The sequence below is a fragment of the Diceros bicornis genome, chromosome 20, assembly GCF_020826845.1.
Source record: "Diceros bicornis minor isolate mBicDic1 chromosome 20, mDicBic1.mat.cur, whole genome shotgun sequence".
NCBI lineage: Eukaryota > Metazoa > Chordata > Mammalia > Perissodactyla > Rhinocerotidae > Diceros > Diceros bicornis.
This window is the reverse complement of record NC_080759.1, coordinates 34625360-34639254: the sequence shown is the minus strand read 5'-3', so window position 1 is coordinate 34639254 and position 13895 is coordinate 34625360. Positions and strand designations below refer to the sequence as shown.

At 45.0% G+C, this 13895-nt stretch overlaps 1 protein-coding gene across 2 annotated transcripts in view; it reads right to left on the bottom strand.

Moving 5' to 3' along the window:
* Positions 1 to 4469: 4469 nt before the first annotated feature.
* SLC45A2 (solute carrier family 45 member 2) overlaps positions 4470 to 13895 on the bottom strand; it is a 31348-nt gene continuing 21922 nt past the window's right edge. Inside the window, exons 4-7 of one of the 2 annotated variants that reach the window (XM_058563490.1) lie at positions 12687 to 12830; positions 11885 to 12008; positions 7078 to 7289; positions 4470 to 4694 (exon numbers count right to left, since the gene is read on the bottom strand). In XM_058563490.1, the coding sequence (XP_058419473.1) occupies positions 4470 to 4694; positions 7078 to 7289; positions 11885 to 12008; positions 12687 to 12830 (705 nt within the window). Of the gene's footprint in view, positions 4695 to 7077; positions 7290 to 11884; positions 12009 to 12686; positions 12831 to 13895 lie in introns of those variants that run through there. The other variant, XM_058563491.1, reaches the window with a different exon arrangement.

Here is a 13895-nt window from a genome sequence, read left to right as displayed (position 1 = left end):
TAAAATAACTCTACAAAAAGGGACAACTTGTCTCCATCTAAACCTGAGGGCTTCTGGGAACATGGCTTGAGGGAGCAAAGACCATGACTTCTGTCTGCCAGAAGGACAAAAGAATCAACAAGGAAGTGGTCAAATCAGTTGAAATCAACAATTTATTTTTTGACTGCCTGTTGTGTGCCAAGCCCTGTACTGGGTGCTGCGATCACATACATGAACCAGAGGCATTCCTGACTTCCACATTTAAAGGAGATACAGGGGCTGGCCCAGTGGCTTAGCGGTTAAGTGCACGCGCTCTGCTGCTGGCGGCCCGGGTTCCAATCCCGGGCGCACACTGACGCACTGCTTGTCCGGCCATGCTGAGGTGGCGTCCCACATACAGCAACTAGAAGGATGTGCAACTATGACATACAACTATCTACTGGGGCTTTGGGAAGAAAAAGGGAAAACAAGGAGGAGGATTGGCAATAGATGTTAGCTCAGGGCCGGTCTTCCTCAGCAAAAAGAGGAGGATTGGCATGGATGTTAGCTCAGGGCTGATCTTCCTCAAAAAAAAAAAAATTTGTTAAAAAAAAAAAAGGAGATACAGCCATGTACACAAGGCAAATAAGTCATGGAACAATGAGTTGAATGTCATAGTTAGGGCTAAAAGAAGATGCTATGGGAATACAGGGGATGGAAAGCTCGGTTCTGCTGCGGGATCAGAGACTTCCTGGTCAAAGTAGTATTTGAGACGGACCTAGAAATATGGGTACAATTTAGACAAGCAGAAATGGCAAGTTAGACAGAGAGTGGGGATGTAGAGAGAAAATTTGAAGCTGAGGAAATGCAGTGATCAAAAAGGCTTTGAGGTTGGAATGTCAGGTACATGGTAGGAGAAGCAAAGCTGAGTGGCTTTTCTTTCTCCTGCAGGCTTTACCAGGATTTCTATTAAGTTTTAGGTGTCCCTGCACTTATTTGTCTGGCAATGGGACATTTTGTCCCAGAGACAACATGTCATTGGTATACTAAGAACAAGCACTCGGGTTCCCAAAGGTGGTTAAAGGCTTTTTAAATTGAATTAATGGAGTTAAGTTAAATGAGTAAAGTATTTGAATATTTGAGTGTATGTGTGGTGGGAGGAAAATATGCATGCTCTAGCTCTCTTCCTCAACCTTCATCTAGGGTTCCATCTGAAAAGAGTTTCACTTACAGTAAAGACCATGCCCTGTGGTTGGCCAGAGATGACTGCTTTTGACTTCTTAGGGGTCCAGTAAGACAGCCCTCAGCTTGGGGCGACCCTTCCAGATCACCTAGTCATTCATTTCAAAATCTTGAATCACCAGAACAGTCCTTGGAGAAATGATCATGAAATAAACATTGAACTCTGCAAATGATGCCATTTCTAAACATTGCAGAGACCAAGACAGGTGGGCGAAGCAAGAGAGGTGGCTCAGTGCTGTTTCTTTCATAATGCTGAGTGCTGTGTCCTCTGAGCATTTGCTCACCATCACCCACGCTATGGGGCTGGGAGCAGGTGTTTGACCTGATTGCTCCTTTAGGTCAGTCATGACCTTGCTTCTCTGGGATGGATGTGAAGAAGAGAGGGAGAAAGGCAGCCTGGGGAAGATGCAGTAGTTTTGCATGTGACCCCCCAAAAGAATGAGATGACTTCATTTGGGAATGAATATACCAATACAATACAGAGGGACCTGATTGGGGGCAGAAAATGAGAAGTGCCATGTGGAGAGGTGGACAGCAAGGCTCAGAGATTGATAAGTGAAACAACAGCACACTCAGGCCTGAGAAGACAGCCCAGCTGGGTCTGGAAAGAATCAGGGATCTGGAGAATTTGGGATAAACTGCAGGAGCCTGGAGTGCCTGGTGCCAGATAGAGAAGCTGTGTGTTCTGCAGGTGCCACTGCTGTGCGAACAGTGGGCAGGAAAGAGCGAGCACTTCAGTGTAAGCCCCCTGTCCTCCACGCCACCCCCCCACATACACACGCAAACTTGAAGTAGCCAGATCCACAGGGTGCTCCAGAAGTACCCCCACACCCTAGCACTCCCAGTCACAGGTGTAATAACCCAGTAGCAGCACAGAGCAGGCTCTTGAAACAAAAAGGAGGCAATCAAGAGAATTGCAGCAGCAGCCCGGGAGCCGAAGCACTGGCAAGGGGAGAAAGAGTATGAGACGACAGAGTTTGAGACCACTGGAGAACAGGGAAGGAGAGGGAGGCTGCAACACAATGACAATGGATCTGCTCTCTGGCTATGCTCTCAGGCTGGTTCTCTTCAGTACTGCCCTTAGACTGGGCAGCCAAGGCCACTGCCTTGGGTCTGATTATTAGACGGCTCTGCTCTACCCTCACCTCCCAACTACGACCCTCCCCACACGGCCAGGAATCCACAGAGTGCCTGGAGCCTGTGCCCAGCCCCCCTTACCTTCTAGATTATGCTCCAGTACCTGAGCCTTCAGAATTCCCATCCAAATGGTCCTGGGTCTATTTACAAGGCATTCGTAGATCGTTGCCTGGGTCCATCCTCCAGAGGGCAGACCGTACTGCTGAGTCCATGCACTCTTAGGTGTGAGGGGTGGCTGAGGGTGGCTGTTTGCAGGCATCGTAGAGGGTGAGGGGTTGGAGAGGCAATGGATGTGCCAGCTGACACCAGAATGCACACAAGGGCTCTCTCAGTGCTGGGCAGAGCTAAGAGTGGGAGGAGGAGGGTGGTGTGGACCGAGGGCCTCCATTAGTATTCTTGCCCTGGGCCCTGCAAAAGTTAGGAGTGGGCCTGTACCCCTTATACACCCAGGAGTTGTGTGAAAGAGGACCCAAAGACCTTCCAAAGGACAACCAGAGCATGCTTTCTCTTCTCAGCACCGCCACCCCACATGAGCCGGTACTGCAGAGGCCTGGCCACGCTACTGAACCCGTGCATTCTATTATGCACGAGGTCAAAAAAGCAACAGTCCAAACCCCAATGTCCCTGTTCACAAAGGCAGCTTATTTCCTTTCTCCAAATTCCCTTCCAGCATCAAAGGTTTTGGTAAGTTAGAAATTCATCCAAGGAAGTGAGTACAGTACCAGACTCTAAGAGGAGGCAGGAGAAGGAACCACATGAGTTTTTTAACTTGTAAAAAGGTGTGGGCAAATCTCCATTCTGCACTGCTCGGGCACATCTGGAGTTGTATACACAAACACCTAGGAAGGATTGGGGCAGATCCAGCCCTGGGGAACAGGATGATGAGCCCTTAACACTAGTGATGATAGCTGTCATTCACGGAGCACAGACAAATTGCCCACCTCCACACTAAGTGCTGTTCTCATAGGAAACAGCAGAGTCAGAAAGCCTGGGTTCAAAGCCCAGCTCTGCCACTTACGAGGTGAGTAGCTTCAGGTGAGTTACGTGATGCCTCTCTACCTCAGCTTCCTCGTCTACAAAATGCAGATCAGTAACAGTGTCCACGCCCAAGATTGCTGTGTTAACACAGGTAAAACATTTAGAATAGTGGTAAGCGCTATTAAGTATTAGCTGTTAGGTATTATTAATCGTCACAATTCTCTGAGGTAGGAATTGTTACCTCAAATGTATGAATAAGCAAATGTGGCTAGGGGAGGTTCAGTAGTTTGCCGGTGAGCAGCAAAGCTGGGATTCAAAATCAGCCTGGTTCCGAAGTTTGTGGTCTTGCTATTAAACTATGCTGCCTCACAAGGCTGCTGAAAACTTTATCATGTAAGAAGCAGTTGAAGGGGTATGGCTGGAGAAAAACTGCTTCACCTGGAGAGGAGAAGATCATAGGAGAAATGGGAGGTTGTTTTTGAAAGACTTGCATATGGACTCCAGAGGATGGAACAAAGGTGCTGGCTAGAGAGAAATATTTTTACTGTGTCAATGAAATGAACTGTTTTAAAGTGGTAAATCCTCCAGCATGAGATGTTCAAGCAGCCTTGTCAGGGATATCATAAATTAACATGAATTAATTATTAGAAAGTTAAATATGAGTAAATTAATATCATAAATCATCAGCAACATTTTGAGTATTGGTGAATTTGATGAAAAATATGACCCCCTTCCCGATGATATATGGACCCCTAGTTAAGAAAAAAAGCCACATCATTGAATAAATACAAGCATCACGTGTAGAACTAGTCTGCATCTCAGGTTTCGTCAAGGCCTGGAATACCCAGGGGAGAACGGACCCTGCCCCTCCAAACCTCTGCACAGAGACGCTCGAGAAAGGTACGTGTAGGTGCTCTCGCCCACACTTACCCCTGGCCACCAGTGAATGGAGGCAGAGCCCAGTCTTTCCTGAGAGAAAGGATGCCTGAAATACGGGGACTGTTGTGCAGAGGGCTGGTTGAAAGAGAGGCGGGCAGATTACCGCAGCTGAAATCATAACACGGGCATCCAACAGGCAGACCCCAAAAAATGCAGGGCTAAAGAAAAGTGATTTTCTGCCACACGCTCCACTGAGACAACATCTCTTTATTGACCTAATCCACGTATCTAACAAAGAGAACCACAAAGCAACAGCCGATCAGTGCCACTGCAGATGCCGTTATCACCACGACGACGACGCTCCCGGCTATGTTGACCAGGAAGCCCAGGCCACCTCCGACCAGGATCTGAGCCAGCTGCACCATGCAGGTGAGGGCGGCGCAGTCCAGGCCCTGCCCTCTCCCTCTGCTGTCCAGGTCCCCTCCTGGGGCCTGCTGCCTCTGCAACGGAAACACAGGGAGAGCGTCTGATCTACACAAACTGTCTGTTAGGGCAGAAGTCAGCAACCTTTCTCTGTAAAGAGCCAGAGAGTAAATATTTTCGACTTTGTGGGTCACATGGTGTTGGTTGCAATTACACAGCTCCCATTGTCATGCAAAAGCAGCTACAATACATAAACCATTTGGCGTTCCAACATCACTTTACTGACGTTGGTATTTGAATTTCATGTAATTTTCACTTGTCACAAAATATTATGCTTCTATTGATTTTAAAAAATCATTTAAAAAATTTGAAAAGAATTCTTAGCTCATGGGCTGTACAAAAGCAGTTGGCAGGCCACATTTGGCCAGCGGGCCACAGTTTGCCAACCCCTGACTTAAGGCCACCAGGAGGCTCCACCCTCCCAGCTGAGGCTCTCTTCTCTACCTGCCCCAAACCCTTAAATTCCACCGTTAACACCTATGAGGGTTAAATAGTTAATATATGCAAAATTATCTCTTCCTAAGAAGTCAATAAATACAGTGTAGTAGAAACCCAATAAATAGCCCATTCCTTTCCTTCCTTAGTGTTAAAAATTCAAACAGTTTTAGAAGGATGTTGAATCACTGATATACGTAGGAGAAGCAACATAAAGAAGGAATTCAACCTTTCAAAATATGTTTGATATTCGGTCAGTATATTAGTATTGAGTGATACCTGATATTTGGTCTGAATTGGTTGTAACATTGCCACGTATTGGGTGTCTTTTATGTGCTAGGCCTTGTGCAAGGTTCTTTCACATATGTTACTTCATTTCATCTCACTGCCTCCCCAGATGTGCATATTATTATCATGATAACAATAATAATACTAACTACCATCTTTTGAGTCTCTGCCAGGTGCAAGGTAGGCATTGTGATAAGCACATTAGCTATGCTATCTTGTTTAATTTAATTTTCCAACAACTCTAGAAGGTACATATATTATTCCCATTTGATTTATTAGGAAACTGAGGCTCAGGAGTTTGAAAGATCATTCCTATACTAAGTAAAAAAATCATTGTGCAGAAAAATGCATATCATCCTTTGAATGACAAAGAGGAAGTAAGAAAACAGATTCATATTTGCTTGATTTTCGTGAAAAAAATGCTGGAAAGATAAAAAACTCAAAAGAGTGGAGGGAGGGGTGGGGGGGAGCCACTTCTCAGTGTACACTGGTATATCATTGTGATTGTTGAGCCATGAGAATATATTACTTCTTCTAAAAATGAACTCATTTTAAGTGATATTTAATATATAAATTAATAACATCCCCAGTGTCACACAGCTTCCAAGTGGGGAAGGCAGGATTTGAATCCAGGTTTCTCAGAGTCCAAAATTTATGTGTTTTTGCCCTAGTACCATCTAACTTTCTCCTTGAAGGGACAGTTCTTTATGATAGCTCTCTCTTTAACAGCAAAATCCCCGTCATGCATTGAAACATTAGCGACAATGTTTGCCAGGGCATGAGGACGGCCACAACTTTTGTTTGAAAGGTTTGAACTCCTGGTGCAACTCTGCCCTGCTGCGTTGCCAGATTAAATGATGGCAAAGAAGGCCGGCATTGCAGTCACATGGTCGTGTATTCAGTGTTTTCACAGTTCCATGCTGTGATGGATTAAACTGGAAGTTCTCTCTTTAGCTTTTACATCACTGCTCCAGTTAAGGAAATGTAAGCCTATTTTCATGGGGGAAATGTGGCATATTTTAATAAGAAAAGGTGGTAATTTTAGAGCAGAAATACCCAACCCAGTGTTCTTTTAGGGCTTCTTATTGCCTGGCCCACTAGCCTGGGCTCCAAGACGGAGATGGGGCAGGCCTCCCCTGAGGCAGCTGGTGGGGGTGACCACCTGCAACCCCAACTTTCCTCCCTGCATACAGGGTCTGACTTACTAAAACCTGGACACCAAGGAAAATGTTGCCTAACAATTTCTTACCCTCAACCAATAACTCCCAGAAATTCCACCATGCATCTCTGCGGTCGGGGGGGAGGGGAGGCCCAGAAATGCTGCAGGGGCACTGGATATTGGGGCAGTCGTCTGAATCCCTGGGTTCTCCTTTCTTCATCCCTGTGTGATTGTGGGCTGGTTTCTCAGCATTCCTGAGCCCCCTCTTCCTAATCAGACAAATGTGGGTAACGGTACTGCCCTACTGCTCCAGGTGCACGGGGCTTCAGAGTAAGGAGAGGGGTGGGCTGGGGGAGGCAGTCATGCCTTGGTCAGGCCATCGTTACACCTGGCTGGGCATTTCAGTGCTGCTGTTTCAAGAACACTTGTTTTCTAGCTCTGCTCTACCCTTTCCTATGAAATCCCCCAGGCTTCAGGGGAGTCCGGATGTTACCCAGTGCAGAGGTTCCACGACGCACCTGCTTCTGCTCCTCACGGTGGTACTCGGCAATGAGGTTAAAGGGCACGGTGTACAGAGTGCTGGACATCACACCGAACGAGGCGCACAGGACCAGGGTGGAGTAGACATTGGGGAAGAGCCCGATGAATCCCGTCCCCAGGCCAAACAGCAAATACCCCGTGAAGTAAAGACCCTTTAACCCAACGTAGGATACCAAAAATTTCTGAAAGTCTGTGGGGAGAAGAGAGGGAGAAATTACAGCTGGCAGTGCCTCACAATGTGTAATAATTTGAGACAATCCCTTCTTTTGAAGATTCACTTTTTTCAGAAGCCTTCCATTGATACTGAGTGAGAAACAAAAGAATCTCCTTATCTGTGCTTGAAAACAGCTGGCTTTTGGAATCAGTTTTAAACTCTTTGCACAAAGGAGAGCTGGAAATCGCCTTGCTAGGTTGATTTTTCTTTCCACAGGGAAGGACCAGGCACTGTGTAGCAGGCAGCTGAACAGCAACAGGACGCAACAGAGGTGGCGGGAAAGCCTGCCTTGGCGATGGGACCCTGGGGCAGCAAGACATGGAAGAAAAGTAGGGGTCATTCTGATTCACTGGGGTCTAGCCTAACAGGACCAAAATGACAACGCAGGCCCGTCTTGGCCAAAATCAGGTTGGAGGAAATTAAAACAACCAGATTTTACAGAATGACTTACATCAGTTTCTTCGCCCCCCACCTGAATGCCGTCTGTACACCTGAGAAGGAAGTAAAGGATGTGCATTATCTGCAGACACTTGCTCTGACTTCCAACCCTTCCCAGGCTGGTAAGGGGCTCCCAATGCACCTGGCACCTCCCCATCACTGCCTCCCTCACCCTCTGTGGACAACTTTCTTAACTCCCCAAACCTCAGCTGCCTTATCTGAAAAATGCGACTAACAAAACCCTTCTTTGGGTTGTTGTCAGGATCAAGTGAGATAAAATGTCGTGAAATCACTCAGCCCAATGCTGAGAACATAGAAGACATCCAGTTAGTGATGGCTATCATTATTTCAACAGATACAGGCTGGGCTGAAGATGGTTCCCTCTTAACTTGAGTCCCCTCCCAGCAGGTAAACTTGGCTTGCTCGTGTAAGTACTGTGATAGAGCTCATTTTAAAAATTTGAAAATTCTGCCTTAAAGTGTTTTACACTATGGTAGAAAAAATTGCTAAAAAAATCTTTCTTTTATCTTCCTTTTTTAATCAGTTGTTTTTAATACATACATTCCTTATCTTTCCCCTGCTCCATTCTACTGGAACACATGAACTCAGGGGATAAACAATAGATACTTGAAAAGTGCCTATTCAAGGATGAAATTTTCCATATCTATCCAAATAATTATTGGACTTAGATCACACAGACAAGAAACCTAATCTGTATTACATTTAAATCAATTATGAAACTAAACACTGTCTCAGGTCATCTGATGGAAGACAGTGTTCTGAAAATGATAAGTGAGCAACATTGCTTCCTCTATTAAATTCATACCATGCCTGGAGGGCTGTTGTCAGGGTTGAGAATGAAGGCAGTATAAAAGTAGGTCAGTTTCTGTTTGCCTAATGATTATATTGATGCAGAAAATGTAATCTACGGTATCTCAACACCTAAAAGATACCACCAATATTCACCAGGGAAATGCTTTCATCCAAATGTGTAGCCAGCCAAGGAGAAGGCAAAGAAGAAGAAAGAGATATTTGGAAACATAGGTAACTTCAGTACAAAGACTGAAAGTCTGGCAAAGAATGCTTTATCCATGAAGAGAAATCAATAAACTTAAGGGTCAAGCTGACTTGCCCTCTGCTGAATCTGATACCCAGTAGTGGTCATATCCTCACACTATGCCTCTCGTTAGGATTGGTGGGAAATTTAAGTACCAGCTATGAATAGTAGTGTATGATATGAACAATTGGCTGTATTTCAGTACTCAGTGTTGCTATTCTCATTGAGCTAAGGATGCCTGCTATGTAAAAGTAACTTGAGAACAAGTCCCTATCATCATACCCCACCCCCCACCCCAGCAGCCAGACTGCCCAGCCAAGATCCATTTGGATAGAAATTCTAGATCTGCACCTGATGTTATGTGATGAGTCCAAAATAGAGGATTATACAGTGCACTCTGGAATTGAAGGAAATGATTGATTTGATTCTGCCCAGGGTGGGTTGGGGTGCAAGGGCAAAGACTTGAAAGATTTCACAGAGGAGGTAATATTTGAGCTGGGTCTAAAAGTATGACTAGGAGTTGTCTAGTGGGGAATTAGAAAGAGCAGTTCAGGTAGAAGAAGAAACCCAAAGCAGTAGCAAATATACAGAGATGAGAAAGTCTGTGCAGTGGTCATTGGGGGTAGTTAATGTGTGGAAATGAGAGAAGTCAAAGTATGAACCAGACCAAACTGAAAATCCTGGAATGCCGAGCTCAGGACTTAGAGTTTATCCTATGGGCATGGGGATCCCCTAAAGATCCTTAAGCAGGGCTGATTGTATTTTATATATAAAATTCTAGTTCTAATTCACAATGATAGAGATCCCATAGGTTTATACATGAATATAACTTTGGAACACGATTCAAATTACAGTTCATTTTGTACATGTGGCTTTTAACTAGGAAGGGCCTAAAAACAGCATGCTTTTTAGTTTTCAAATGCCATGAAACTCATATAGGAACTCAAACCAGACGAATGGAATAGTACTTAGTAAGGATTCTTTGAGGGGAAAAAAGTTAAAATTGACACAAAAATAAAATGCTAATTACTTGTAGAAAAATGTGTTCCTCTTACAAAAATGAAAGTAGTAGTAAATAGTCCCTCCACCTCTTGAAAGCACAAAGGGATTAAGATGGATAATTTACATGACGCTTTTAGTCTAGTGCTCCCTAATTCTAAGTACTTGAATTCCTTCCAGGAATTTTCTTAGTTCATACACTCTAAGGGGAAAAAAAGAGTTTTGCTAAGGAAATGTAAGTTTTAAGTCACCACTATTTGGTTATCATAAATTTAAAAATAATGAATTTGGGGCTGGCCCCGTGGCTTAGCGGTTAAGTGTGCGTGCTCCGCTACTGGCGGCCCGGGTTTGGATCCCGGGCGCACACTGACCCACTGCTTCTCCAGCCATGCTAGGGCGGCATCCCACATACAGCAACTAGAAGGATGTGCAACTATGACATACAACTATCTACTGGGGCTCTGGGGGAAAAAAAGGAGGAAGATTGGCAATAGATTTTAGCTCAGAGCCGGTCTTCCTCAGCAAAAAGAGGAGGATTAGCATGGATGTTAGCTCAGGGCTGATCTTCCTCACACACACACACACACAAATAATGAATTTTATGGTTTTATGATTATTTGGCTCATGAATTCCTTAGATGTTTATATTAGGTCCCTTTTCTCAGTTGTGCTGTATATATATATATATATATATATATATATATATATATACACACATATATATATATATATATTTTGTTTGTTTTTTTTGGTGAGGAAGATTGGCCCTGAGCTAACAGCTGTTGCCAATCCTTCTCTTTTTGCTGAGGGTGATTGGCCCTGAACTAACATCTGTGCCCATACTCCTCCACTTTGTATGTGAGAGGCCACCACAGCACAGCATGACGAGCCGTGTGTAGGTCTGCCCAGGGATTCAAACCCGTGAACCCTTGGCCACCGGAGCAGAGCACTTGAACTCAACCACTACGCCACCAGGCCAGCCCCCCTGTGCCATATTTTGAAGAAATTTTCTTGATCTCAAAGCACAGATTTCCTGCTGTGCTATGGCTAGGTGGAGGGCTAAATGCAAGATGAGAGGTCATTATATACATTCACCCTCTTCGCCCACAAGAAGCACACGTCAATGACAGAGTGATGCCTCTGAGAATGGTAACAGGGATTGTCCCCTATCACCCCCCCCAACCTGGGCCATCCCCCTGCTGTCCCCTGGGCCTGTCCAAGCCTTGGGCTCTGAGATGGGGGCCAGCTATTCTCCCTGGAGGAGCTCCCATTATTATTAAGAGCCCAATTTCCACTCCAAATGGGGAACCTGCATACATTTTATAGGACAGACTTTTCACTTAATTCAGTGTATACAGAGCTTGGAGATTTCCATATACATTAGCAGCACAAAATGAGCCTGTGTGATGCCCTGGAGTTGGAGTAACATCAGCTGGACTTATTTAAAACCAATCGCAGAAATCACTTTGTTTACAGTGTCCTCACGGCTGAAATTTAGCTAAGTGGAGGTTAACTGTTTCCAGAGCCCATGGAAAGCTGGTACTTGAGAAGAAAAGCCATTGTTCTCAATCCTGGAACAGTGCTCTTATAACATACTACCCTGCCTATCTGAGTTAAGGTCATTTTACATGTTAATTTTGTCACCCAGCATATTAATCATACCTGCTGTTTTGTGTCACCTACAAATCTGATAAGCATATCTATGAAACTCCACCAACCATCCTACTCCAGCGGAACAGAGACCTGCTGCTAATCAACACTTTCTGCCGGGACTCTATCCCTCTTCCATCCAATACTTTACCATCTTGTTTACAAGATTTCCTTTTATTTTCCAGAGAAACTCAATCAAGAACCCCTGATTCCAAGTACAAGTAATCACTGAGGAAAATGACACCTGGAATTCACTATGAAAAAGGATACTTCATGTGGTCCTCTCTAAGGGAATAGTTTTTCCTGACCTCCATATATTTATTAAGAATCTGGTGTTTTAAAGAGCAGAAAATAAACAGAAATATAAAATCCAAGATTCTGCTAGATCAGAGCCCTTTAGAAGACACCCCTAGAAGAAGGAGACTTACAAGAATAAAGTGAGGAAAACATGGAGTTGATGCACAAACCCCAACATCCAACCTCGACCCCTCTTTGATAGATGAGAAACTCTGTGGAGTTGTGTGCACTATAGGGATCCCCATGGTACACAATCTGAAAGAGAGATGGGGGTTGTTGAGCTACAAATGCAGTATGGTAGGGACCCCTTCTTGTACGCTGTGCTTTTCCACCCATGGGGAGCAACAGGTCCCTGCCTGAGGGGCCATTCCTAGGGCACAGACCTCATTCTCCCATGATCAGGTGATCCCTTTCATCCTTTCACACCTCTAATGCCTACTGCATCTAAACAACCTCCCCCTGGATCATTAACATCCCTCCTTCCGCCTAACATCTGGCCTCACCCAATTTAGGCAACTCTGCCATCCATCTTCTGGTACAGCCAACACGCTTCTGACTCATCTCCACACGTTCCATTCCTCTTCCTGCTCGGAATGTTTTCTCCCTCTCCTCTTTCTCTCCAACTCCTACTCACCCTTCAAGGCCTGGATCATGCCGCACCTCCTTTGTTAAGCCTGTTATGACCACTACAGCTCACATTGATTTTTCCTTATTTGTTGTATTTGATCAAGTACTGGTTCCATAGTGTCCTCTAGTTGTCTAGGGTGTGGTGACTTGCCTCTAGAAACTGTCTGTAAACCAGCTCCTTGAAGGTACTCTTTTCTACTTTTTTATTGTGCCCATCCTAGAAATTAGCCCAGAAGAAACTAGACAGGTGCTAAATGAGGGATTGATATGCAGGTCAATAATTGTGTGCACAGACATCTTCATTACCTGGCCCATGAAATCTGTGAAGAATAGCATGTTGGACAGGAAGGCGGTCCATCCAATGAGGTGGCTGATGCAAAGGTAGCGGTAGTGGGGTGGCATACTCACCAGCGCCCTCAGCAGTGACTTCAAGGTCATTGTCCTCCGAGTCTGGAATAAAACATGAAACAGGTGTGACTTTCAAGCAGACACACAGCCAGCTGTGGGAGTCAGAGCACACAGCCCTGTTACATATCTGTCAGTCAACTATCACACAGGGTCACACTTTCTGGGCATGGTACCAAGGTTTCCACAGAGAAGTCTCATAGGAGGTGTTCTGTTAAGTGTGGATACTCAGCAATTTCAGGCCCAGAATGGGGCTTTGGGAACCTAAGGGTGAAGGGACTGGAAATGGAGCTTGCTTTGGGCCAAGATGTAAGAGACATCTAGCATCCTGTCTTTGAAAGGCAGAACCACTGTATGAGGACAAAGCTCACAGGTCTAAGCTAGCCCTTAGATGATTATAGTTCTTAGATTTCTTGACTCTGAAAGTGTGGTAGGCTGAATTCTAAGACAGCTCCATGATCTCCATCCCCTGGTATTACCTCATGATTAGATTATGTTACATGACCAAGGAGTTTTGCAGATATAATTAAGGTTACAAATCAGTTGACTTTGAGTTAATCAAAAGGGAGATTATCTGGGTGACCCTAACCAAGCCACATGAGCCCTTTAAAAAGCAGAGAGTTTTCTCCAGTTGGGAGCAGAAGGGGAAGTCAGAGAGTTTGGAAACACAAGGATTACTGGCTATGAAGGTGGAGGGGGCCATGTGGAAAGGATCTGAGAGTGGCTTCTAGGAGATGAGAGTGACTTGGCCAACAGCCAGCAAGAAAACAAGGACGTCAGTCCTACAACCATAAGGAACTGGATTCTACCTGAACAAGCGCAGAAGCAGATTCTTCCTCAGTTGAGTCTCCAGATGAGAATGCACCTCCACTGAGACCTTGATTTCAGCCTTGTAAGACCTTGAGCAGAGAACCCAGTTGAACCCACCCAGACTTCTGACCTACAGAACTATGAGATAATAAATAGGTGTGGTTTTAAGCTGCTAAATTTGTGGTGATTTGTCATGTAACAATAGAAATCTAATACAGAGAGCCAATCAGCTCCCTGCTCTTGGCCAGGTCCCTCCTCCTAGTTTATTTCCCTGGATCCTGCCATCAGCCAACACATGTA